Genomic DNA, 27,993 nt, shown 5'->3' with positions numbered 1-27,993 from the left:
AGAGACGTCCTGTCCTGTAATGTCAACAGGCAGAGCAGGGCCCTGATGTTTGTCTCTCAGAGAGACGTCCTGTCCTGTAATGTCAACAGGCAGAGCAGGGCCCTGATGTTTGTCTCTCAGAGAGACGTCCTGTCCTGTAATGTCAACATGCAGAGCAGGGCCCTGATGTACTGTAACTCTTCTCTAATGGCACTATATTCCCCATATAGTGCACTCCTTTTAACCAGGGCCCACAGGGGTCCAGTAGTAGTGCATTATACAAGGAATAGGGTGTTATTTGGGACACTATAACCATGATACCTCGAGAACCAAATTACACTCTACAGCCCAGCCATCTGGAAACCAACCTTATTCACTGTGATGTCACGCACACTACATGAAGACAACAGACATTCTCTCTCTGCTTCTCGCTCCTCTCTCTCTCTCTCTCTGTCTCTCTTTCTCTCTCTCTCTCTCTCTCTCTGTCTCTCTTTCTCTCTCTCTCTCTCTCTCTCTCTCTCTCTCTCTCTCTCTCTCTCTCTTTCTATTTCTCTTTCTCTTTCTCTCTTTCTCTCTCTCTCTCTCTCTCTCTCTCTTTCTCATTCTCGCTGTCACTCTCTCTGTCTCTCTCTCTCTCTCTCATTCTCTCTCTCATTCTCTCATTCTCTCTCTCTCTCTCATTCTTTCTCTCTCGCTCTCTCTCTCTCATTTTCTCTCTCTCTCATTTTCTCTCTCTCTCTCATTCTCTCTCTCTCTCTCTCATTTTCTCTCGCTCTCATTCTCTCTCTCACTCTCACTCTCACTCTCACTCTCACTCTCACTCTCTCTCTGTTACATCTCTCCGAGTCCTCAAACATATGGTTAGATGAGACAAAAATGTAGCTTTTTGGCCATCAAGGAAATTGCTATGTCTGGCACAAACCCAACACCTCTCATCACCCCGAGAAAACCACCCACACAGTGAAGCATGGTGGTGGCAGCATCATGCTGTGGGGATGTTTTTCATTGGCAGGGACTGGGAAACTGGTCAGAATTGGAGGAATAATGGATGGCACTAAATACAGGGAAATTATTGAGGGAAACCAGTTTCAGTCTTCCAGAGATTTGAGACTGGGATGGAGGGTCACCTTCCAGCAGGACAATGGCCCTAAGCATACTGCTAAAGCAACACTTGAGTGGTTTAAGGGGAAACATTTAAATGTCTTGGAATGGCCTAAGTCAAAGCCCAGACCTCAATCGAATTGAGAATATGTGGTATGACTTAAAGATTGCTGTACACCAGCGGAACCCATCGAACTTGAAGGAGCTGGAGCAGTTTTGCCTTGAAGAATGGGCAAAAATCCCAGTGGCTAGATGTGCCAAGTTTATAGAGACATACCCCAAGAGACTTGCAGCTGTAATTGCTGCAAAAGGTTTCTCTACAAAGTATTGACTTTGGGGGGGTGAATAGTTATTTTTTTTGTCAACTTTCTTGTTTGTTTCACAATAAAGATTTTATATCTTCAAAGTGGTAGGCATGTTGTGTAAATCAAATGATACAAACCCCCCAAAAACTATATTTTAATTCCAGGTTGTAAGGCAACAAAATAGGAAAAATGCCAAGGGGGTGAATACTTTCGCAAGCCACTGTATTCTCACACACTCCCTGTTTCTCTCCCCCTCTCTCATTCTCTACCTCTCCATCTCTCTCTCTGTCTCTATTCAATTTCAATTCAATTTATTGAGCTTTATTGGCATGGGAAACATATGTTAACATTGCCAAAGGAAGTGAAATAGATAATAAACAGAAGTGATGTAAACAATAAAAAATTAACAGTAAACATTACACTCACAAAAATTCCCAAAATAATAGACATTTCAAATGTAATATTATGTTTATATACAGTGTTGTAACGATGTGTAAATGGTTAAATTACAAAAGGGAAAATAAATAAGCATAAATATGGGTTGTATTTACAATGGTGTTTGTTCTTCACTGGTTTCCCTTTTCTTGTGGCAACAGGTCACATACTGTATATTGCTAACCTAACCTCCTGTAGTTTATCAAAATTGGATGTGTTTTCCAATTCTTTGGGCTGGTGTAATAGGAGGGAAATATGTGTCTCTAATATGTCATCCATTTGGCAGGAGGTTAGGAAGTGGTCAGGTATTCTGCCACTGTGTACTCTCTGTTTAGGGTCAGTCACAGTGGTCAGGTATTCTGCCACTGTGTACTCTCTGTTTAGGGCCAGTCACAGTGGTCAGGTATTCTGCCACTGTGTACTCTCTGTTTAGAGCCAGTCACAGTGGTCAGGTATTCTGCCACTGTGTACTCTCTGTTTAGGGCCAGTCACAGTGGTCAGGTATTCTGCCACTGTGTACTCTCTGTTTAGGGTCAGTCACAGTGGTCAGGTATTACTATGATAGAAACTAGAAAGGGTAATTTTGGCCCTGAGCGCTCTGGAGCAGGTTTTCATCAACAATCTCTCTGTACTTTTCTCCGTTCATCTTTCCCTCGATCTTGACTAGTCTCCCAGTTCCTGAAAAACATCCCCACAGCATTATGCTGCCACCACCATGCTTCACCGTAGGGATGGTGCCAGGTGTCCTCCAGACGTGACGCTTGGCATTCAGGCCAGAGAGTTCAATCTTGGTTTCATCAGACCAGATAATCTTCTTTCTCATGGTCTTTAGGTGCCTTTTTGGCAAACTCCAAGCGGGCTGTCATGTGCATTTTACTGAGGAGTGGCTTCCTTCTGGCCATTCTACCATAAAGGCCTGATTGGTGGAGTGCTGCAGAAATGGTTGTCCTTCTGGAAGGTTCTCCCATCTCCACAGAGGAACTTTGGAGCTCTGTCAGAGTGACCATCAGTTTCTTGGTCACCTCCCTGACCAAGGCCCTTCTCCCCCGATTGCTCAGTTTGGCCGGGCGGTCAGCTCTAGGAAGAATCTTGGTGGTTCCAGTCTTCTTCCCTTTAAGAATGATGGAGGCCACCGTGTTATTGAGGACCTACATGTGTTCAAGGTTCAGTCCGCTGTGCCTTATTGTTCCGTATTAGGTCAAATAGGAGCTAAAATGGTAATATAAGTAAACTTGTGTCTGTTGTCTTTGAAATATTGATTAAGTTGAGGTAAATTGATTAATTAATATCTTTCTTTGTCTCTCTGTCTCTCCAGGGTTTCTCTGTGGAATGCCCGTGTCATGATGCCGTCGCTGAGACTCACCCTGCGTCCAGGTGACCAGGGAGGGCGTGTCGAGTCGTCAGCCAAACACAGCAGGTGCTTTAGGAGAGTCAGTTCCTGTTTATGTTCATCAGTACTTCCTCTCAGAACCCTCCCGCCTCACTGATGTCCTGCCCCCTCGGTAAGTTGGCCACTCAATCAATCAATCAAAGTAGGCTACTCCCTGCCAGCACTTCTTTGTCAAGATTCTAACACTATCCTTATAAATTGTTACACACTCCTGTCCTCATAGCTCATAATAACCGATAGTAAGTCTGTTATAACATCAGTATGTGTTGATGGTCACTTTCTATCCATAGCCTCATAGCTCATAATAACCGATAGTAAGTCTGTTATAACATCAGTATGTGTTGATGGTCACTTTCTATCCATAGCCTCATAGCTCATAATAACCGATAGTAAGTCTGTTATAACATCAGTATGTGTTGATGGTCACTTTCTATCCATAGCCTCATAGCTCATAATAACCGATAGTAAGTCTGTTATAACATCAGTATGTGTTGATGGTCACTTTCTATCCATAGCCTCATAGCTCATAATAACCGATAGTAAGTCTGTTATAACATCAGTATGTGTTGATGGTCACTTTCTATCCATAGCCTCATAGCTCATAATAACCGATAGTAAGTCTGTTATAACATCAGTATGTGTTGATGGTCACTTTCTATCCATAGCCTCATAGCTCATAATAACCTATAGTAAGTCTGTTATAACATCAGTATGTGTTGATGGTCACTTTCTATCCATAGCCTCATAGCTCATAATAACCGATAGTAAGTCTGTTATAACATCAGTATGTGTTGATGGTCACTTTCTATCCATAGCCTCATAGCTCATAATAACCGATAGTAAGTCTGTTATAACATCAGTATGTGTTGATGGTCACTTTCTATCCATAGCCTCATAGCTCATAATAACCTATAGTAAGTCTGTTATAACATCAGTATGTGTTGATGGTCACTTTCTATCCATAGCCTCATAGCTCATAATAACCGATAGTAAGTCTGTTATAACATCAGTATGTGTTGATGGTCACTTTCTATCCATAGCCTCATAGCTCATAATAACCTATAGTAAGTCTGTTATAACATCAGTATGTGTTGATGGTCACTTTCTATCCATAGCCTCATAGCTCATAATAACCGATAGTAAGTCTGTTATAACATCAGTATGTGTTGATGGTCACTTTCTATCCATAGCCTCATAGCTCATAATAACCGATAGTAAGTCTGTTATAACATCAGTATGTGTTGATGGTCACTTTCTATTCATAGCCTCATAGCTCATAATAACCTATAGTAAGTCTGTTATAACATCAGTATGTGTTGATGGTCACTTTCTATCCATAGCCTCATAGCTCATAATAACCGATAGTAAGTCTGTTATAACATCAGTATGTGTTGATGGTCACTTTCTATCCATAGCCTCATAGCTCATAATAACCTATAGTAAGTCTGTTATAACATCAGTATGTGTTGATGGTCACTTTCTATCCATAGCCTCATAGCTCATAATAACCTATAGTAAGTCTGTTATAACATCAGTATGTGTTGATGGTCACTTTCTATCCATAGCCTCATAGCTCATAATAACCTATAGTAAGTCTGTTATAACATCAGTATGTGTTGATGGTCACTTTCTATCCATAGCCTCATAGCTCATAATAACCGATAGTAAGTCTGTTATAACATCAGTATGTGTTGATGGTCACTTTCTATCCATAGCCTCATAGCTCATAATAACCTATAGTAAGTCTGTTATAACATCAGTATGTGTTGATGGTCACTTTCTATCCATAGCCTCATAGCTCATAATAACCGATAGTAAGTCTGTTATAACATCAGTATGTGTTGATGGTCACTTTCTATCCATAGCCTCATAGCTCATAATAACCTATAGTAAGTCTGTTATAACATCAGTATGTGTTGATGGTCACTTTCTATCCATAGCCTCATAGCTCATAATAACCTATAGTAAGTCTGTTATAACATCAGTATGTGTTGATGGTCACTTTCTATCCATAGCCTCATAGCTCATAATAACCGATAGTAAGTCTGTTATAACATCAGTATGTGTTGATGGTCACTTTCTATCCATAGCCTCATAGCTCATAATAACCGATAGTAAGTCTGTTATAACATCAGTATGTGTTGATGGTCACTTTCTATTCATAGCCTCATAGCTCATAATAACCTATAGTAAGTCTGTTATAACATCAGTATGTGTTGATGGTCACTTTCTATCCATAGCCTCATAGCTCATAATAACCGATAGTAAGTCTGTTATAACATCAGTATGTGTTGATGGTCACTTTCTATCCATAGCCTCATAGCTCATAATAACCTATAGTAAGTCTGTTATAACATCAGTATGTGTTGATGGTCACTTTCTATCCATAGCCTCATAGCTCATAATAACCGATAGTAAGTCTGTTATAACATCAGTATGTGTTGATGGTCACTTTCTATCCATAGCCTCATAGCTCATAATAACCGATAGTAAGTCTGTTATAACATCAGTATGTGTTGATGGTCACTTTCTATCCATAGCCTCATAGCTCATAATAACCGATAGTAAGTCTGTTATAACATCAGTATGTGTTGATGGTCACTTTCTATTCATAGCCTCATAGCTCATAATAACCTATAGTAAGTCTGTTATAACATCAGTATGTGTTGATGGTCACTTTCTATCCATAGCCTCATAGCTCATAATAACCTATAGTAAGTCTGTTATAACATCAGTATGTGTTGATGGTCACTTTCTATCCATAGCCTCATAGCTCATAATAACCGATAGTAAGTCTGTTATAACATCAGTATGTGTTGATGGTCACTTTCTATCCATAGCCTCATAGCTCATAATAACCGATAGTAAGTCTGTTATAACATCAGTATGTGTTGATGGTCACTTTCTATCCATAGCCTCATAGCTCATAATAACCGATAGTAAGTCTGTTATAACATCAGTATGTGTTGATGGTCACTTTCTATTCATAGCCTCATAGCTCATAATAACCTATAGTAAGTCTGTTATAACATCAGTATGTGTTGATGGTCACTTTCTATCCATAGCCTCATAGCTCATAATAACCTATAGTAAGTCTGTTATAACATCAGTATGTGTTGATGGTCACTTTCTATCCATAGCCTCACCACTGCACCAATACATATTTTCTTTCTCTTTCTCTCTCTCTCTCCAGGTGGTAGGTAGGTAGTTCCTGTATCCATCTCTTCCATCACTTCCTCTTCCTCCTGAAGCCCCGCCCCTTACTGTCTGGTTGTGTGGGGATGCTGGTGCTAGCTGGCACTGTTCGTAACTATGGTGATGGTCAGGTAACCGTGGTAAGAGGAGTCTGTGGGCACAGCTTCCTGATGTTGTGCCAGGTGCTGAGGGGACAGGAGGGCACCATCGAATGGACGGGCACAGAGGTGAGGCGTTACTATGTACTGTGGGGCAAACCCCAACTAGTCGCACGAGTGAAACTAGCATTGTCATCATGTTAATCATGAATTGATATCTATGAGAGATTTCAGAGAAAAGTTGAGTAATTAGCTTTTTCATTCTGGGGCAAACAGTTGTGTGCTGAGTTTCTAAGTCTGTTTGTTATTGTTATTGTTTGCTAGTCAATAAGTGTGTCTAGTATGTGTATTATTACACCTTTGCTTCTCCTCAGGTGCTGTGCAACTCTGCTTCCTAGTTTACACTGATGACATCACAACAGGAAGTATAGGACCTATCTTACTGTAGAACGTCAATCTCCGCCTCCTTGCACTTTCTAGAACTTCCTGTTGCTGCTACTTGACTTCCTGTTGCACAAAGTCTCTCAGACACTTTAAGGCTCTGACCTCTAACCTCTGAACCCAAGCAGCCATGAGGCACATTCACGTAGAACTGACACGCGGCAGCAAGGAGGAGCTGGCTCCTGTGGAGCTTCCATCCCAGGATGGGGACCTGCCTCCTCCCACGGCCCCCTCACAGGTCCCCGACCTTGGGGTGATGAGACCGGGGGTGGTGGTTCCCAAGCCCTTTGGTCATGAGCAGCTGCGTCTCCAGAAGGTCTATCAGCTCTCCATCTTCTCCCAGCTGGGGGGGTTCTCAGCCTCCGAGCTCCCCAGAACCAGTGAGGCCCAGCCGGGGCAAGTCCAGCCGGGTCAGGTCCAGCGGACTGACAGGGTGGGGGTCAAGAGAGGACAGGGTGGGGTTCAAGAGGATTCCCATCTAACACACAAATGGCCCCACCTGGCTGGGGACCTCGACAGGGAAAGGGATGGAGGGGTGCTGTCAGGGTCAGGACCTGGGGTAGGATTGGATGTCGGAATGGGGGTAGGGATGGGGGTGGGGCAGGGGCCTGTATCCTCCTGCATCATGGGGGATCACAGAGACTCAGATGGGGGCCTGTCGCCTAGATCCCCCCCACCTGCACCACTCTCTCCGGGCCACACCCCCGCCCGACGCCCTGCCCAGCACAATCACAACAGGCCCGTCCCGGACCTGTGGGCCCCGCTGTCGCCCAAACCATCCCCCATGGTCGAGCCCCACAGCCCTCCTGGCTCCCGCAGCCCTTTTCCCAGCATAGAGTCTCCTCCTGGGGGCGACGCGTCAGCCTGCTCCCTGGGCAATCCTGGAGGGTCTGGGGAGGGCTGCAGTAGTGGCTCCTCATTGGGACAGAATCAGCCCAACTGCTGCACTGACGGCCCCCGTGGGGCCCTTGGGGCATTCGACACCCGTAGCCCTCCTGGAGGACCTCCCCTCGGACCTCCAGGCTCCCTCTCCCACCGCTTCCTTCCCACCACAGACCCCCAGCAGCCTGGGGAGGGTAGGGAGTGGGGGGCCAAGCTGGAGTCCTCACCGCCCCATCCCAGTGCCGCCGCCTTCAACTCCACCAACGGCCTGAGCTCCGTGGAGAAGACCCCCAGCACCAGCGGCCTGAGCTCCGTGGAGAAGACCCCCAGCGCCAGCGGCCTGAGCTCCGTGGAGAAGACCCCCAGCGCCAGCGGCCTGAGCTCCGTGGAGAAGACCCCCAGCACCAGCGGCCTCCGTGGGATCTCTTCGGGTCCCTGCCCGGCCAAGAAGAAACTGCTATCATCCAGCGACACGGGAGAGTCGTGTTCGGAGGACGAGGGCCCCTCCACCTCTAAGAGGAGCCGTCTGGCTCTGCTGGCCCCGGGGTTAGGGCTGGCCTCCTGCAGGGGCACCGATGCCAAGGCTGCCCCCTTCTGGAACCACCTGCTTCCCAACGCACGGGACCCAAACCACACCAAGGTGAGGAGCACAGACTAGCAAAAGCAGGCACATACAAACACCAGAGGAGGCTGGTGGGAGGAGCTATAGGGGCACAGGCTCATTGTAATGGCTGTTATGGAATAAAAGGAACGGTATCAAACACATCAAACCACATGCTTGACTCTGTTCCATTTATTCTATCCAGCCATTACAATGAGTTCGTTTTCCTATAGCTCCTCCCGCCAGCCTCCTCTAACACAGGCACGTATATACACACACAAAGGCACACACACACGAGTTGAATGGTTGGAACCCGGTTACCGAGAATTACTGAGATTTACTGCCCAAAACCTCTCCCGTTTACCGGGATAAATAACTGAGAGAAAAAATAAAAGAAGTAAATTATAATAAATTAATTATATGAACAGCATGGCTTAAAATTGAACTGTTAAATTATATTTGTCTAAATCTGGCTTCTCTACGGCCTCTGCATGATGAATATTCGCTCAGGGTGGGGACAGACCATTTTTATTTATTTATTTATTTCACCTTTATTTAACCAGGTAGACCAGTTGAGAACAAGTTCTCATTTACAACTGCGACCTGGCCAAGATAAAGCAAAGCAGTGCCAGAGTTACACATAAACAAACGTACAGTCAATAACACAATAGAAAATAAAAATATAAAAACCTATGTACAGTGTGTGCAAATGTAGAAGAGTAGTGAGGAAAGGCAATAAATAGGCCATAGAGGTGAAATAATTACAATTTAGTATTAACACTGGAGTGATAGATGTGCAGATGATGATGTGCAAGTAGAGATACTGGGATGCAAAAGAGCAAGTAATACTATGGGGATAAGGTAGTTGGGTGTGCTATTTACAGATGGGCTGTGTATAGGTAGAGCGATCAGTAAGCTGCTCTGACAGCTGATGCTTAAAGTTAGAGAGGGAGATATAAGACTCCAGCTTCAGAGATATTTGCAATTTGTTCCAGTCATTGGCAGCAGAGAACTGGAAGGAAAGGCGGCCAAAGGAAGTGTTGGCTTTGGGGATGACCAGTGAAATATACCTGCTGGAGCGTGTTGCTATTTGTTTTATTTTACCTTTATTTAACTAGGCAAGTCAGTTAAGAACAAATTCTTATTTTCAAACACAGCCTAGGAGCAGTGGGTTAACTGTATTGTTCAGGGGCAGAATGACAGATTTTTACCTTGTCAGTTCAGGGATTCAATCTTGCAACCTTTCAGTTATTAGTCCAACGCTTTAACCACTAGGCTACCTGCCACTATGATGACCAGTAAGCTGACATAAGGCGGGGCTTTACCTAGCTAAGACTTATAGATGACCTGGAGCCAGTAGGTTTGGCGACAGATATGTAGTGAGGGCCAGCAACGAGAGCATACAGGTCACAGTGGTGGGTAGTATATGGGGCTTTGGTGATAAAACGGATGGCACTGTGATAGACTGCATCCAGTTTGCTGAGTAGAGCGTTGGAGGCTATTTTGTAAATGACATCGCCGAAGTCAAGGATCGGTAGGATAGTCAGTTTTACGAGGGTATAGCAGCATGAGTGAAGGAGGCTTTGTTGCGAAATAGGAAGCCGATTCTAGATTTAATTTTAGATTGAAGATGCTTAACTTCTTGACGCACCCATCCCGTTAGCGGGATCATTTTCATCAACACCCGCTGAATTGCAGCGGGCCAAATTCAAATTAAATTACTAAACATATTTAATTTTCATGAAATCACATGTGCAATATAGCAAAACACAGTTTAGCTTGTTGTTAATCCACCTGGCGTGTCAGATTTCAATACAGCTTTTCGGCGAAAGCATAACAAGCGTTTATGTAAGAACATCTCTCTCAGTAGACAAAATATTACAAACACTAGCAGCCAAGTAGTTTGGTCACGAAAGTCAGAAAAGCAATAGATTAAATCGCTTACCTTTGATGATCTTCGGATGTTTGCACTCACGAGACTCCCAGTTACACAATAAATGTTCCTTTTGTTCCATAAAGATAATTTTTATATCCAAAATACCTCCATGTTTGTTTGGCGCGTTATGTTCAGAAATCCACAGGCTCGAGCCGTCACCTCATCGCAGACGAAAATTCCAAATAGTATCCGTAATGTCCACAGAAACATGTCAAACGTTTTTTATAATCAATCCTCAGGTTGTTTTTAAAATATATAATCGATAATATATCAACCGGGACTGTCGCTTTTTCAATAGGAGAGGGAGAGACAATGGCTGCCCCACTCTGTGGCGCAAGCAAAACTCTGCGAACACCCACTGACGTGATGTTATCTTTCTCGCTCATTTTTCAAATTAAAAGCCTGAAACTATGTCTAAAGACTGTTGACACCTTGAGGAAGCAATAGGAAAAGGAATCTGGTTGATATCCCTTTAAATGGAGGCAAGGCATCCAATGGAACAGAGATCTTTCAGGAAAAACAGCACTTCCTGGTTTGATTTTCCTCAGGTTTTCGGCTGCAATATCAGTTATGTTATACTCACAGACAATATTTTGACAGTTTAGGAAACTTTAGAGTGTTTTCTATCCTAATCTGACAATTATATGCGTATTCTAGTTTCTGGGCCTGAGAAATAGGCGGTTTGAAATGGGCACGTTTTTTAGCCAAAAACAAAAATCCTGCCCCCTACACTCAATAAGTTTTAATGTGAGTCTGAAAGGAGAGTTTGCAGTCTAACCAGAAGCCTAGGTATTTGTAGTTGTCCACATATTCTAGGTCAGAACTGTCCAGAGTAGTGATGCTAGTCAGGCGGGCGGGTACGGGGAGCAATTGGTTGAAGAGCATGCACTTAGTTATACAAGCATTTAAAAGCAGTTGGAGGCCATGGAAGGAGTGTTGTATGGCGTTGAAGCTTGTTTGGAGATTTGTTAGCACAGTGTCCAAAGAAGGGCCAGATGTATACAGAATGGTGTCGTCTGCGTAGAGGTGGATCAGAGAATCACCATCAGCAAGAGCGACAGCGTTGATATATACAGAGAAAAGAGTCGGACCGAGAATTGAACCCTGTGGCACCCCCATAGAGACTGCCAGAGGTCCGGACAACAGGCCCTCCGATTAGACACACTGAACTCTATCTGAGAAGTAGTTGGTGAACCAGGTAACGCAGTCATTTGAGAAGTCAAGGCTATTGAGTCTGCCGATAAGAATGCGGTGATTGACAGAGTTGAAAGCCTTGGCCAGGTTGATGAAAACAGCTGCACAGTACTTACTGTCTTTTGTTGATGGCGGTTATGATATCGTTTAGGACCTTGAGCGTGGATGAGGTGCACCCATGACCAGCTCGGAAACCAGATTGCATAGTGGAGAACGTGGGATTCGAAATGGTCGGTAATCTGTTTATTAACTTGGCTTTCGAAGGTTTTAGAAAGGCAGGGCAGGATGGGTATAGGTCTATAACATTTTGGGTCTAGAGTGTCTCCCCCTTTGAAGAGGGGGATGACCGTGGCAGCTTTCCAATCTTTGGGGATCTCAGGCGATACGAAAGAGAGGTTGAATAGGCTAATAATAGGGGTTGCAACAATTTTGGCGGATAATTTTAGAAAGAGAGGGTCCAGATTGTCTAGCCCAGCTGATTTGTAGGAATCTTGCAGCTCTTCCAGATTTTGCATTTCTTTCAGAACATCAGCTGTCTGGATTTGGGTGAAGGAGAGGCGGGGGGGTTTGGGCGAGTTGCTGCGGGGAACGCAGGTGTCACGCCCTGACCTTAGAGAGCCAGTTTATTTCTCTATTTGGTTAGGTCAGGGTGTGATGTGGGGTGGGCATTCTATGTTTTGTTTTCTATGTTTCTTTATTTCTATGTTTTGGCCAGGTATGGTTCTCAATCAGGGACAGCTGTCTATCGTTGTCTCTGATTGGGAATCATACTTAGGTAACCCTTTTTCCCTCCTTTCAGTGTAGGAAGTTAACTTAGTTAGAGGCATCATAGCCCTGTTAAGATTCACGGTCGTTTTGTATTGTTTATTGTTTTGTTGGCGACATTCTAATAAAGAGGAATATGTACGTTCACTACGCTGCACCTTGGTCCGATTTGTACGACGTCTGTGATAGAACTTCCCACCGTAAAAGGACCAAGCAGCGTGGTAAAAAGGAGGACTGGACATGGGATGACATCCTGGATGGCAAAGGATCCTGGACATGGGAGGAGATCCTGGCTGAAAGGGATGGCCTTCTATGGTAACAGGGTTAGAGTGGGCATCCAGTCAGGTTGGAGGGTGCAGGCTCAGCGCATCTGGCCGCCAGTACGTCTCTACGGCCCAGGATATCCTGCATCGGCTCTGCGCACTGTGTCTCCAGTGCGTCTGCACAGCCCAGTGCGTCCTGTGCCTGCACTCCGCACGTGCCGGGCCAAAGTAACCATCCAGCCAGGACAGGTTGTGCAGGCTCTACGCTCGAGACCTCCAGTGCGCCTCCACGGCCCAGTGTATCCAGTGCTTCCGCCAAGAACAAAGACTCCTGTATGTCTTCCCAGCCTAGTGAGTCCTGTGCCTGTGCCCAGAACCAAGCCTCCTGTATGTCTCCCCAGCCTAGTGAGTCCTGTGCCTGTGCCCAGAACCAGGCCTCCTGTGTGTCTCTCCAGTCCAGTGATGATCCATGGCACGAAGCCTCCAGTGATGATCCATGGCAAGAAGCCTCCAGTGATGATCCATGGCACGAAACCTCCAGTGATGATCCATGGCGCGAAGCCTCCAGTGATGATCCATGGCACGAAGCCTCCAGTGATGATCCATGGCACGAAGCCTCCAGTGATGATCCATGGCACGAAGCCTCCAGTGATGATCCATGGCACGAAGTCTCCAGTGAGGAGTCATGGCACGAAGCCTCCAACGACGACCTCCACTCCGGAGCCTCCGGCGACGGCCTCCAGTCCGGAGCCTCCAGCGAGGGTGCCAAGTCCGGGGCCCGCAGCGAGGGTGCCAAGTCCGGGGCCCGCAGCGAGGGTGCCAAGTCCGGGGCCCGCAGCGAGGGTGCCAAGTCCGGGGCCCGTAGCGAGATTGTCCATTCCGGGGCCCGCAGCGAGGGTGCCCAGTCCGGGGCCCGCAACGAGGAGGCCTGACAGCAGGGCTGTTGACCGGGGTAGCGGTAGCCAGGTGGAAAGCATGGCCAGCCGTAGAGAAATGCTTCATGAAATTATCGATTATCGCGGATTTATCGGTGGTGACAGTGTTGACTAGCCTCAGTGCAATGAGCAGCTGGGAGGAGGTGTTTTTATTCTCCATGGACTTTAGTGTCCCAAAACATTTTGGAATTAGTGCTACAGGAAGCAAATTTCTGTTAGGAAAGCTAAGGCTATCTTTTTCAAACTGACTGAGTATATTGGTTTATTGGGCTATTCAATGCTATTGCAGAACGCCACAGGATGTTTTTGTGCTGGTCAAGGGCAGTCAAGTCTGGGGTGAACCAAGGGCTATATCTGTTCTTAGTTCTACATTTTTTTAATAGGGCATGCTTATTTAAGATGGAGAGGAAAGCACTTTTGAAGAGCAACCAGGCATCCTCCACAGATGGGATGAGGTCAATATCCTTCCAGGATACCCAGGCCAGGTCGATTAGAAAGGCCTGCTCACTGAAGTGTTTTAGGGAGCGTTTGACAGTGATGAGGGGTAGTCGTTTGACAGCGGACCCATTACGCACGCAGGCAATGAGGCAGTGATCGCTGAGATCCTGGTTGAAGACAGCAGAGGTGTATTTGGAGGGCAAGTTGGTCAGGATAATATCTATGAGGGTGCCCATGGTTACGGATTTATGATTGTACCTGGTAGGTTTCCATTATAATTTGTGTTAGATAGAGGGCATCTAGCTTAGATTGTAGAACGGTCGGGGTGTTAAGCATATCCCAGTTTAGGTCACCTAGCAGTACAAACTCTGAAGATAGATGGGGGCGATCAATTCACATACGGTGTCCAGGGCACGGCTGGGGGCTGAGGGGGGTCTATAACAAGCGGCAACGGTGAGAGACTTGTTTCTGGAAAGGTGGATTTTTAGAAGTAGAAGCTTGAATTGTTTGGGCACAGGCCTGGATAGTATGACAAATCTCTGCAGGCTATCTCTGCAGTAGATTGCAACTCCGCCCCCTTTGGCAGTTCTATCTTGTCGGAAAATGTTATAGTTAGGAATGAACATTTCTGGATTTTTGGTGGCCTTCCTAAGCCAGGATTCAGACACGGCTAGGACATCTGGGTTGGCGGAGTGTGCTAAAGCAGTGAATAAAACAAACTTAGGGAGGAGGCTTCTAGTGTTATCTCAGTATATAGAGAGCAGTTCACAATGCATGTAGACCTATCACCTCATCATGGCAACTTTTTTTCTTGTGACTTTTTTTCAGTAATATAAAGACCGAATGCATGTCTAATTTACCCATTTCCATCTTGCTTTCGGGGGTCACCTTGTTTTTTTCAGTAATATAAAGACCGAATGCATGTCTAATTTACCCATTTCCATCTTGCTTTCGGGGGTCACCTTGTTTTTTTAATGGTAAAGATTATTATTGTTTTAATTGCAGCTGCCGAGTTTTAAAACAGTCTATCTCTCAAATATTGTTGCTTTGAATTAGTGCACGCGCTAGTACTCTCTGTCTTTCTCTCCATAAACTCCATTCAAATTGAATCCAAAATAGATAACCCTGTTCTAGACCTATACATAGCCCTCTAAATATATATCCTAGCCTACCTCTTTCAGGTAATAAATTCAATGTAGTATTAGCCTTTAATTTAGCTAATTAATGATGGGATATACATAATACGCTTCAAACGTATAGCCTCTGTCTCTTGCGCAATATGTACTCACCTGTGCTTTTTTTTGTTGTTGTTGCATTTACCAGTTATTTATTCAGACCCATAACCATTTAATCTTTGTGAAAATAAGTGAAAGCCTTGTGCACCCAGTCTTATATTATTCAAGGATGTCATTAGACTAATGAAGATGAGGACAACGAAACTCATTTAATTTAACTGTTGAAAGCGAGGAAGGAATGAAGCAACAACAAAGAGAGAGAGGGGAGGTAATAAGCTAATAACATGTTGGGGGATTATTATGAAAGGCGTCAGCCTACTTATTATACAAATAGGCCCTATTACATGTCAAAATGTAAATTTGCTAGCCTATACCTGTAACTTTGTAGGCCGCATGTGCTGCTCCAGTCCATATAATACAGTATACTAGTTATAATACAATACAGTTCACACTCAAAAAAGATTAGCCTACTGGAGCTAGTTTAATTTATTTACCCAAGAGAACATATAGCTAGCTACATCTATGGGCTTTTATGTTTTTCTGTCGTGTGTAATGTGCAGTAGCCTTTATCATATACAGTATGTATTGGATAATGGCCCAATCATTTGGGCTTTTTTGGGGGTTTAGGTTCATTAGCTAGCCCACCCGACTAGCATCACTACTCTCTAGTGTGACTTAGAATATGTGGACAACTACAAATACCTAGGTGTCTGGTTAGACTGTAAACTCTCCTTCCAGACTCACATTAAGCATCTCCAATTAATTAAATCTAGAATCGACTTCCTATTTCGCAAACAAAGCATCCTTTCACTCATGCTGCCAAACATACCCTCGTAAAACTGACCATCCTACCGATCCTCAACTTCGGCGATGTCAATTACAAAATAGCCTCCAACACTCTACTCAGCAAATTAGATGTAGTCTATCACAGTGCCATCCGTTTTATCACCAAAGCCCCATATACTACCCACCATTGCGACCTGTACTCTCTCGTTGTTTGGCCCTCGCTTCATACTCGTCGCCAAACCCGCTGTCTCCAGGTCATCTATAAGTCTTTGCCGGGTTAAGACCTGCCTTATCTCAGCTCACTGGTCACCATAGCAACACCCACCCGTAGCACGCTCCCCAGCAGGTATATCTCACTGGTCATCCCCAAAGCCAACTCCTCCTTTGTCCGCCTTTCCTTCCAGTTCTCTGCTGCCAATGACTGGAACGAACTGCAAAAATCACTGAAGCTGGAGACTTATATCTGCCTCACTAACTTTAAGCATCAGCTGTCAGAGCAGCTTATCGATCACTGCACCTGTGCACAGCCCATCTGTAAATAGCCCACCCAACTACCTCATCCCCATATTGTTATTTATTTTTGCTCTTTTGTACCCCAGTATCTCTACTTTCACATCATCATCGCAACATCTATTACTCCAGTATTAATGCTAAATTGTAATTATTTCGCCACTATGGCCTATTTATTACCTTACCTCCCTAATCTTACTACATTTGCACACACTGTACATAGATTTTTCTATTGTGTTATTTGACTCTACGTTTGTTTGTGTAACTCTGCGGTGTTGTTTTTGTCGCTTTGCTTTATCTTGGCCAGGTCCCAGTTGTTAATGAGAACTTGTTCTCAACTGGCCTACCTGGTTAAATAAAGGTGATCTGGCCTACCTGGTTAAATAAAGGTGAAATAAAATTAAAATTAAATGTCATTAATATAGGGCTCGACTCATCAGGCTAGATCAAAGCTCTGATCAAATCCAGACATAATAATAATAATATGCGTAATATACGTAATATGCTTTATAATGCATTATAATGCTTTTGAATGACACTTCCGGTTTTGGAGGGAAATACCAAGTTACCCGGGAGAAAAGTGATTTATTCTCGGGATGGAACATTTGTAAAATACCAGGAAAATCTTCAACCCTAACGCGCGCGCGCGCACACACACACACACACACACACACACACACACACACAGCTTTCAGGCTTGTCATTGTCTGACATTTAATAAGAGGATGAACAGCCAGCGGGTTAGAGGGGGAGAGCTGTTCCAGTAAAACAGACAGGGGTGAGAATGAAAGACTGAGTTAGATGGTCCAAGAGAATGAAACATGATGAGAGTGAAAGACTGATTTAGATGACCCAAGAGAATGAAACATGATGAGAGTGAAAGAGGAAAAGAAAGAGGAAAGGGAGAGAAGAAGAGAGAGGAAGAGAGCGATGGATTCCCAGGCTGGTCATTATGAACACACCACGTATGGTGCTGGAACCAGCCGAGTGGCTCCAGAATCAAGTCTATTGAGGTGGCCTCCATTGTTCTTGCTACACTACATGTTCTGCCTGCCTGTGTCGCTGTCGCCCAAATACAACCCCACCTCCCTACAAAACCACACAGGTCTTTCTGGCTCACCCGTTTAGATACCGAACCACTGGCTTCCAGAAACACTTTTCCTATTTAGTGCACTACTTTTGAATAGGGCACTTTTGACCGTGGTGCTCTGGTCAAAGTTTGTGCACTACATAGAGAATTTGGGACACAGGGTAGGTAGAGGATGGGGGGGGGGGGGGGGGGGGGGTGTTGCCGTGGTGAGTGACAAGGGGGGAGACTAGAGGGAGAGATACAGGGAGGAAAAAGGGGAAGTGAAAAGTGAAGGAAAGGGGTAGGTAGGGAGTATAACATGGAGAGAGAGACCGAGAGAGAGAGACCGAGAGAGAGAGACAGAGAGAGAGAGAGAGAGAGACCGAGAGAGAGACCGAGAGAGAGACAGAGAGAGATACAGAGAGAGAGACACAAAGAGAGACACAGAGAGAGAAACCGAGAGAGAGAGAGAGAGAGAGAGAGACAGAGAGAGAGAGAGAGACCGAGAGAGAGACAGAGAGAGAGACAGAGAGAGATACAGAGAGAGAGACACAAAGAGAGACACAGAGAGAGAAACCGAGAGAGAGAGAGAGAGAGAGAGAGAGAGACACACATGTCCACAGTGAGTGTGAGGATAGATAGAGGTAGGTAGGTAGGTAGGTAGGTAGTGAGTATAACATGTCCACAGAGAGTGTGAGGATAGACCAGGCTGACATAGCCCCAGTGGAGGGGACAGCTACAGTAGAGAGGACCTGGCTAGAGAGGGGATAGCTAGAGCGGACCTGGTTAGAGAGGGGCTAGCTAGTCAATTGTTAGCTAGTGAGATGCTAGCTACAGAGGCGTTAGCCTTGGAAGGGTTAGCGCCAGAGGAGGTGGGTAGCCAGGACTGGGTAACCCTTAGTACAAGCGGTAGTTTGGACATGGGGAATGTGTTTGTGTCTGAAGCAGCATCCTGGACTCTCTGCCCAGTAAGTAGTGACTACGTACTGACATTCACACACACAGCGTACACACATATTGATACACAGGCAGGTATGTACCTTCATTACTCAACTGCATTTGTTATTGTGTTTATTGTGTGTGTAATGCACTATGTATGTATTTGTGTGGAAATGGAAATATATATTCCTCTTCTGGCTGTGCCGGGTGGAGATTATAAGAGTACATGGCCATTTAAGGCCAGATTGTTCTTCAAGAAGGTCAAACGTTCATAGATGACCAGCAGTGTCAAATAATAATCAGTGGTTGTAGAGGGTGCGACAGATCAGTACCTCAGGAGTAAATGTCAGTTGGCTTTTCATAGCCGAGCATTCAGAGGTCGAGACAACAGGTCAAATGTATTTTTACTGTTGTTTTATTTCTTTACTTACACACACACACACACACACACACACACACACACACACACACACACCTTCTTCTTTTTTTCACACCTTTGGTTAGAGCCTGTAAGTAAGCATTTCACTGTAAGGTCTACTACACCTGTTGTATTCGGCGCACGTGACAAATAAACTTTGATTTGATTTGCGGTAGAGAAAGAGAGAGTCAAAAACAGCAGGTCTGGGACAAGGTCGCACGTCCGCTGAACAGGTCAGGGTGCCTTAGCCGCAGGCAGCTCAGGTCCTCCAGGAGGGGAGGGAGAGAGAATTAGAGAGAGCATACTTAAACTCACACAGCACACCAGATAAGCTTTTCTGCATCATTTTTGGACAAAAACTTACTGATTTACAATGTTACGAAGATGGGGAAAAAAAGCTGTCCTTGAAATATTCTTGATATGTTCATCAAAAGAGAGATCAGGATCCAGAGTAACGCCGAGGTCCTTCAGGGTTTCCAATCTCTCCAAAAGAGTGTGGTGATCGATGGGATCAAAAACAGCACTAAGGTCTAGGAGCACGAGGACAGAATGCAGAGCCTCGGTCTGACGCCATTAAAAGGTCATTTACCACCTTCACGAGTGCCGTCTCAGTGCTATGATGGGGTCTTAAACCAGACTGAAGCATTTCGTACACATTGTTTGTCTTCAGGAAGGCAGTGAGTTGCTGCGCAACAGCTTTTTCTAAAATGTTTGATGGGAATGGGAGATTCGATATAGGCCGATTAGTTTTTTACATTTTCCAGGTCAAGGTTTGGCTTTTTCAAGAGGGGCTTTATTACTGCCAGTTTTAGTGAGTTTGGTACACATCTGTTTGATAGATCATGATTATCATGACAGTAATATCAATGTTTTTCATCTGAGCTGGATTGTACTAATCCATGTATTCTCCTTCCTGTTTTCTTTATTTCTCTCTCTTCCTTTCTGTCTCTTGTTCTGTCTTTCTGTCTCTTGTTCTGTCCTTCTGTCTCTTGTTCTGTCCATCTGTCTCTTGTTCTGTCCATCTGTCTCTTGTTCTGTCCATCTGTCTCTTGTTCTGTCTTTCTGTCTCTTGTTCTGTCCTTCTGTCTCTTGTTCTGTCCATCTGTCTCTTGTTCTGTCCATCTGTCTCTTGTTCTGTCCATCTGTCTCTTGTTCTGTCCTTCTGTCTCTTGTTCTGTCCTTCTGTCTCTTGTTCTGTCCATCTGTCTCTTGTTCTGTCCATCTGTCTCTTGTTCTGTCTTTCTGTCTCTTGTTCTGTCCTTCTGTCTCTTGTTCTGTCCTTCTGTCTCTTGTTCTGTCCATCTGTCTCTTGTTCTGTCCATCTGTCTCTTGTTCTGTCCATATGTCTCTTGTTCTGTCCATCTGTCTCTTGTTCTGTCCATCTGTCTCTTGTTCTGTCCATCTGTCTCTTGTTCTGTCCATCTGTCTCTTGTTCTGTCCTTCTGTCTCTTGTTCTGTCCTTCTGTCTCTTGTTCTGTCCATCTGTCTCTTGTTCTGTCCATCTGTCTCTTGTTCTGTCCATCTGTCTCTTGTTCTGTCCATATGTCTCTTGTTCTGTCCATCTGTCTCTTGTTCTGTCCATCTGTCTCTTGTTCTGTCCTTCTGTCTCTTGTTCTGTCCATCTGTCTCTTGTTCTGTCCATCTGTCTCTTGTTCTGTCCTTCTGTCTCTTGTTCTGTCCATCTCTCTTGTTCTGTCCATCTGTCTCTTGTTCTGTCCATCTGTCTCTTGTTCTGTCCATCTGTCTCTTGTTCTTGTCCTCCTTCAGAGTTTATCAGAATGCAGAGGAGCCAGCAGGAGGCTGAAAAGTGGGATGCGCCTGAAAAGGTATGTTCACTTTCTACCTTCTTAGTTGATCCATGTGTAGTCATCATTTCAAAAACGTCCTCTTTAATAATGTGACTTAACCATGGCTGACTTATGTTCTTAAAAAATAAAAAAATCTGTGTGTGTGCAGTCGACAGCTATGTAGTGGGCGGCGTACAGACACCTTGGGTCGCACTGCTCGGTCAGGCTGGCCCTCTTCTTCCATCAGCCGTTCACTACTGGGTAACTTTGAGGTATGATACACACACACACACAAAATGAAGTGTGACGTACCATTAATGTGTAACTGAATTTATTTCAGTATGATGTATGATGGTATTTTGTCAGAACTTGAGTTTCTACCAAATATCTAGAGAGATTTACAACATTCCTCGTGGCCATAGAAGTAGCTGTGCTTTGAAGTGGGTCTTCCTCACTCTTCCTTGTTGTTGTTTCCTCTCCAGGAGTCGATCCTGAAGGGTCGTTTCTCTCCGTCGGGTCGTATCGAGGGCTTCACAGCAGAGATCGGTGCCAGCGGATCCTACTGCCCTCAACACGCCACTCTGCCTGTACACGTCACCTACTACGACATCTCAGAGCACAGCGCACCCTCACCCTTCCTGGTTAGTGTGTGTGTGTGTGTGTGTGTGTGTCTGTGTGTGTGTGTGTGTGTGAGAAATTATGTTAACCTCCTAATGTCAATGGCCACGCCACTGTGGAAATATAGAGACATCTATTGTTCTGCTTCTCAATCCGCATATGTAAGTCTTCTTAGTCTGCAGTGAAAGGTGACAGAGTTAGAGCAGTGTTTGTTAGACCACAAGACATCCTGAAAATCAGCCTTCTCACAAAATTGTCTGTAGTGTCCGAACGGATTGGCCTATAAACTCTATGGAAAGATGAGACTCTCCCGAACACGATGGCGTTCTCCGTTTTTCTCTACGATCCCCACAAGCGTCTTGTGGACTCGTCTGAGGTCGGTACAGTCGATCTGCCAACTTCTGTCTGTGGCATCAGAACAGTTTGGTTTACACACTGTTTAGTTCTGTCTGTGGCATCAGAACAGTTTGGTTTACACACGGTTTAGTTCTGTCTGTGGCATCAGAACAGTTTGGTTTACACACGGTTTAGTTCTGTCTGTGGCATCAGAACAGTTTGGTTTACACACGGTTTAGTTCTGTCTGTGGCATCAGAACAGTTTGGTTTACACACGGTTTAGTTCCAAAAATAAGGAATTTAATACATATAACAGAATCGTTCTTATATCTCTCAGATATAGGACAGACACTTCAAAACAAACTTCCTTTAGATTTTTGGGGGGACAATCTGTTCCATATAGTGAATATTTGATTCGGTGCGTTTGGGTTAATAGCGGTAATGCCGAATGGAATGAAACAAATAATAGTTATTTTCAGAGTGAAATTATTTGAATTTTTTTTTTTTTTTACAACCCCTAGTTGCTGCATCCATTTTTAGGCATATAAATAAATTATATACATTGATTCTTGAAGACTATAACCTGTAAATGCCTCATGGGCTTCAGTTTAGTCGTCGTACCCCATCAGAACCCAACATATTGTCGTACCCCATCAGAACCCAACATATGAGCTTGTTTAACTCCAGTCATCGTACCCCATCAGAACCCAACATATGAGCTTGTTTAACTCCAGTCATCGTACCCCATCAGAACCCAACATATTGTCGTACCCCATCAGAACCCAACATATGAGCTTGTTTAACTCCAGTCATCGTACCCCATCAGAACCCAACATATTGTCGTACCCCATCAGAACCCAACATATTGTCGTACCCCTTCAGAACCCAACATATGAGCTTGTTTAACTCCAGTCATCGTACCCCATCAGAACCCAACATATTGTCGTACCCCATCAGAACCCAACATATTGTCGTACCCCTTCAGAACCCAACATATGAGCTTGTTTAACTCCAGTCATCGTACCCCTTCAGAACCCAACATATGAGCTTGTTTAACTCCAATGAATGTAAACAATGTACCTGTAAATGTGTGTAGCTTCAAAACATGGTTAAAACTATAATGTGTATATCATGTATGGTCAGTCCTGGCATCCATAGCTCTGTCTATTAATTGGAGTGATGACATTTCTCCAGCTTTTTAGCGAAAACAGGGGCGGGGGTCATGCTTTGTTATTGTTTCAATTAAAGATTCTAGCTTGAAATAATTTCAAAAGTAAAGTCACGCAAGAAGAATAGACACCTGCACACTGTTGAATGCTCTCGCAGTTTAGTGAGTGCAACTTCTCCCTGTGAAGACAGCTCATCTCTCTGTTGTAGGGGGTGATCTCCTTGGAGCCTTTAGGAAAGAAGGGATACAGCGTACCCAAAGCAGGGACCACCCAAGTGGTGAGTATCATGGTCCTCTCTTTCTCTCTCTTTTTCTGTCTCTCTCTCTCTCCATCTCTGTCTCTCTCCATGTCTCTCCATATCTCTTTCTCTCTCTCTCTCTGTCTCTCTCCATCTCTCTTTTTCTCTCTCCATCTCTCTTTCTGTCTCTCTCTCCATCGCTCTGTCTCTCTCCATGTCTCTCTCTCTCCATCTCTGTCTCTCTGTGTCTCTCACCACGTCTCTATCTCTGTCTCTGTGTCTCTCTGTCTGTCTCTTTCTCCATCTCTCTCTCCCTCTCTGTCTGTCTCTGTGTCTCTCTGTCTGTCCCTCTGTCTGTCTCTCTCTCTGTCTCTCTCTCCATCTCTCTCTCCCTCTGTCTCTCTCCCTCTCTGTCTCTCTTTCTCTTTCCATCTCTATGTCTGTCTCTGTCTCTCTCTCTCTGTTACTCTCACTCCTTTTTCTTTCTCTTCTCTATACTTTGTAATCTCTTGTTGAGTCTCTTTGTTTTCAAACGTAATTGGCCCTAGTATGCACGGGCTTGCATGGATCTAGCACAATGGGCACAGCAATGGCTAACATCTCCATGTTCCCTTCTCAGACCTTATTCAAATGCTTGACCTTGTTTAGAGTGTTTTTCATGAATGAGTCCATGTTCTCCCCACAGATCCTATTCAATCTCAATTGAACAAGTCTTATAAACAGGTATCATATTCAATATCTCCATATTCTCTCCATCAGACCTTATTCAACCCCAATAAAACTGTGGTGAAGATGTTCCTCGTGACCTATAACTTTGGGGACATGCCCGTCAATCACATGACCTTCCTTCGTCACCGCATCTTCCTGGTTCCCGTTGAGGAGGCGGGGCCAGAGGCGAAGGGGGGTGGGCCTCCAGAGCCCAGGGCCACGCCCACAGAGAGGAGGAAGATTCTCTGCTACCTGATACACCTCAGGTACATCTGTCTGGTCATTGGTTGGTTGATTTTAAAGTGGAGTTTGGTGTGGACATTGTATTTTTCTGGGTGGTTTGTATGGCATGTGCAGTACGCTTGGGATAGGATGCAATTATTGTTTGGAATGTCTGTCTATCCATCCGTCATCCAGCCATCCATCCATCATCCCTCCCTCCCTCCCTCCCTCCCTCCCTCCCTCCCTCCATCCATCCATCCATCCCCCCCTCCCTCCCTCCCTCCCTCCCTCCCTCCCTCCCTCCCTCCCTCCATCCATCCATCCCCCCCTCCCTCCCTCCCTCCCTCCCTCCCTCCCTCCTTCCTTCCCTCCATCCATCCATCCATCCCTCCCTCCCTCCCTCCCTCCCTCGTCCCTCCTTCCTTCCTTCCCTCCCTCCCTCCCTCCCTCCCTCCCTCCCTCCCTCCCTCCCTCCCTCCCTCCCTCCCTCCCTCCCTCCCTCCCTCCATCCATCCATCCCCCCTCCCTCCCTCCCTCCCTCCCTCCCTCCCTCCCTCCCTCCCTCCCTCCCTCCCTCCATCCATCCATCCATCCCCCCTCCCTCCATCCATCCCTCCCTCCCTCCATCCCCCCATCCCTCCATCCATCCCTCCCTCCCTCCCCCCCCCCTCCCTCCATCCCTCCCTCCCTCCCTCCCTCCCTCCCTCCATCCATCCATTCATGCACACACCTGTTTATTTATTTATTTGTTTCTTTGTTGAAAACAAAGACAAACTGTATAGCATTTCAGAACCATGCTGAATGTTTAGAAATGTAATCAAAGGAATTGACTTTGTCTTTCAGGTTGTTTTGCTGATCAGTCATTGTGCCAGAGACGCCCTCATTTGACAGAGCTTAGCTTAGTAGCTTTACACACAAATGTATTAACAGTGATGGTTCTGCTTTGTTTTCAATCTCCTAGATTCCAGAGCTCTAAATCTGGGAAGATCTACTTGCACAACGATATCCGGCTGCTATTCTCCCGCAAGTCCATCGAGGTGGACACGGGAATCCCTTACGAGCTCAAATCTTTCACCGAGGTGCCAAGAAACCCCAAATACTCCCCCCGCGTTTGAGCCTACGATGAACCCGCGACCCCTGACCCCATCACCAACGCAGCCCATTCCTGGAACTGGGCACAGAGAGATAAACAGACAGACATGGGCAAGAAAAGTTGAAAATATTATTCATTCAAACACACGCATATATACTGAGTATACAAAACATTAAGGACACCTTCCCTAATATTGAGTTGCACTCCCTCTATTGCCCTCAGAACAGCCTCGGTTCATCAGGTTATGGACTCTACAAGGTGTTGAAAGCGTTCCACAGGGATGCTGGACCGTGTTGACTCCAATGCTTCCTACAGTTGTATCAAGTTGGCTAGATGTCCTTTGGATGGTGGACCATTCTTCACACGGGAAACTGTTGAGTGTGAAAAACCCAGCAGCGTTGCAGTTCTTGACACAAACCGGTGTGCCTGACACCTACTACCATACCCTGTTCAAAGGCACTTAAATATTTTGTCTTGCTCATTCACCCTCTGAATGGCACACACACACAATCCATGTCTCAATTGTCTCAAGGCTTAAAAATCCTTCTTTAACCTGTCTCTTCCCCTTAATCTACACTGATTTGAAGTGGATGTAACAAGTAACATCAATTTGGGACCAAAGCTTTCATCTAGATTCACCTAGTCATGGAAAGAGCAGGTGTACTTAATATTTTGTACAGTCAGTGTATATACATACACAGAAACACAAGCATCGATCAATACATGCACACAGGCAAAGCAGCCTGACGTGTATACACAACTCACAGTACACATGAACACTCGGTGGTGAAACTCATCTAGAGTTGAGTGTTAACATGCCTTGTGACTAACCTAAAAAACAGTTTTCCTCTCGAGCCGTTCGTTTCACACACAAACAGTCGTTTACTCTGCCTGCACCCGCCCCCCCCCCTCCCCAATGGTGGACCAATGACAACTCTGCACCCGCCCCCCCCCCTCCCCAATGGTGGACCAATGACAACTCTGCACCCGCCCCCCCCCCCCCTCCCCAATGGTGGACCAATGACAACTCTGCACCTGCCCCCCCTTCCCAATGGTGGACCAATGACAACTCTGCCCCCCCCCCCCCCCCCCCCCCAATGGTGGACCAATGACAACTCTGCACCCGCCCCCCCTCCCCAATGGTGGACCAATGACAACTCTGCCACCGCAACCAGCCAGTCAATAGAACGCCGGGGAGCCGCTAATGACGCACACTTTGTAAGAAGAGGACTGGAGAGCCTTAAACAAGCACATCCCAGTAAGGGGGAGGGGCACAAAACAAACGTTATTAAACCATTAAACTGGAGAAGAGATGAGAGAAGAAGAGAGACAGAGGAACACTAGTGAAACAACGACTGAATTCAATCAATTGAAGAATAAAGATTGGACGTCAGATGTTTGACACATCCTGCAAATGCCAAAACAATTGGCTACACTCAGGACTTGTACTGTACTGTTTTGATTGAAGCCTACAGATGATCCAGTGAGCCCTCCCCCATTTCAAGCATCATGGTACGGACCACTGTGTAGGTAGGATGCAAGGGTAAGGGGAACATACCATGGTGTAGGTGGGCCCCTTTTTATGTAGACTGGCGGAGGGACACTGTGTTTCAGTTTATTTTCTGTTCAAAACAGTCTGAAATGGGAGCAGAAAAGAAAAACTGTAGTATTTAATGTTTTTTCAAATGTCTTAAATAGCAATATGCTGCATAAATAGAGTGTGTTTTCACCCAGACTATGGTCTGCATCCCAAAAGGCCCCCTATTCCCTATATAGTACACTACTTGTGACCAGAGGTCTATGGGTCCTCCATATAGAGCCCTATGGGTCCTGGTCACAAGTAGTGCACTACATAGGGACACAGACTTTTGGGACACAGACTTTCTCTGTGGAGATGGCATTGGAGTGAGGGGAGTGGGGAAGTGATGGGAGGGAAGAAATAGGGGTGGGATGAGAGGGTGGGGTATTTAATATGGAAAATATTTCAAATTAAACTCAGCGACTGGCGAGTACAACCTGTCTTGATTTGTTTTATGCTGTCATGCTATGTTGTGTATCGATATTGTATCTTAATACCTTCATCTCTGTTTGACCAAGTTTTCACCTGACGACAGTTTCACAACTTAGAATTGTCAAAGAAATCTGAGACTCGTGGGTTCAGATACTGTTGTGTTCGGTCCACTGTCCATCCAGAGTCACACATAATGCCCTCTGTAGTGTTGGGAGGAAACACACTGTAATACACCTCAATACTGCCCTGAGGGTCCATCTAAAACACACTTTAATACACCTCAATACTGCCCTGAGGGTCCCTCTAAAACACACTGTAATTCACCTCAATACTGCCCTGAGGGTCCCTCTAAAACACACTTTAATACACCTCAATACTGCCCTGAGGGTCCCTCTAAAACACACTGTAATACACCTCAATACTGCCCTGAGGGTCCCTCTAAAACACACTGTAATACACCTCAATACTGCCCTGAGGGTCCCTCTAAAACACACTGTAATAAACCTCAATACTGCCCTGAGGGTCCCTCTAAAACACACTGTAATACATCTCAATACTGCCCTGAGGGTCCCAAACTCTCATGTATTATAGAGAGGATCTGAACTGGAGTTTAAGGCAAGGATTCAATATGATCACGCTTTGTCAGCTTTGCGCCATTTGAAGGTAATTTCTGATTGATGCTACATTTGCAGCTTTTACTGTGAATGCGGTGTCTGCGAACACGGGAATGGGAGGGGGAAGGAGGGGCAGGAGGTAGGGAGAGAAGAGGTAGCGAGACAGAGGGAGATGGAGGGAGATGGAAGGGAGGGAGAGAGACAGAGGGAGATGGAAGGGAGGAGGGAGAGAGACAGAGGGAGATGGAAGGGAGGAGGGAGAGCGAGAGAGGGAGATGGAAG

The 27,993-nt window shown here is 45.3% G+C and overlaps 1 protein-coding gene across 7 annotated transcripts in view; it reads left to right on the top strand.

Annotated features, from left to right (window-relative positions):
- Nucleotides 1-26,874, top strand: part of LOC139389976 (atos homolog protein B-like) — a 56,276-nt gene extending 29,402 nt beyond the window's left edge. For all 7 annotated transcript variants that reach the window (XM_071137036.1, XM_071137037.1, XM_071137035.1 and 4 more), the window contains 9 exons: nt 3,136-3,322; nt 6,404-6,632; nt 6,878-8,466; nt 20,683-20,741; nt 20,872-20,974; nt 21,185-21,343; nt 23,034-23,102; nt 23,823-24,037; nt 24,955-26,874. In XM_071137036.1, the coding sequence (XP_070993137.1) occupies nt 7,075-8,466; nt 20,683-20,741; nt 20,872-20,974; nt 21,185-21,343; nt 23,034-23,102; nt 23,823-24,037; nt 24,955-25,108 (2,151 nt within the window). In that variant the 5' untranslated portion in view covers nt 3,136-3,322; nt 6,404-6,632; nt 6,878-7,074 and the 3' untranslated portion in view covers nt 25,109-26,874. The remainder of the gene's footprint in view (nt 1-3,135; nt 3,323-6,403; nt 6,633-6,877; nt 8,467-20,682; nt 20,742-20,871; nt 20,975-21,184; nt 21,344-23,033; nt 23,103-23,822; nt 24,038-24,954) is intronic.
- The last annotated feature ends 1,119 nt before the right edge of the window (nt 26,875-27,993 follow it).

This window comes from Oncorhynchus clarkii, chromosome 30 (genome assembly GCF_045791955.1).
Source record: "Oncorhynchus clarkii lewisi isolate Uvic-CL-2024 chromosome 30, UVic_Ocla_1.0, whole genome shotgun sequence".
In the NCBI taxonomy this organism is placed as follows: domain Eukaryota; kingdom Metazoa; phylum Chordata; class Actinopteri; order Salmoniformes; family Salmonidae; genus Oncorhynchus; species Oncorhynchus clarkii.
The sequence above is the reverse complement of the archived record's forward strand: the minus strand, read 5'-3'. Positions and strand labels throughout refer to the sequence as shown.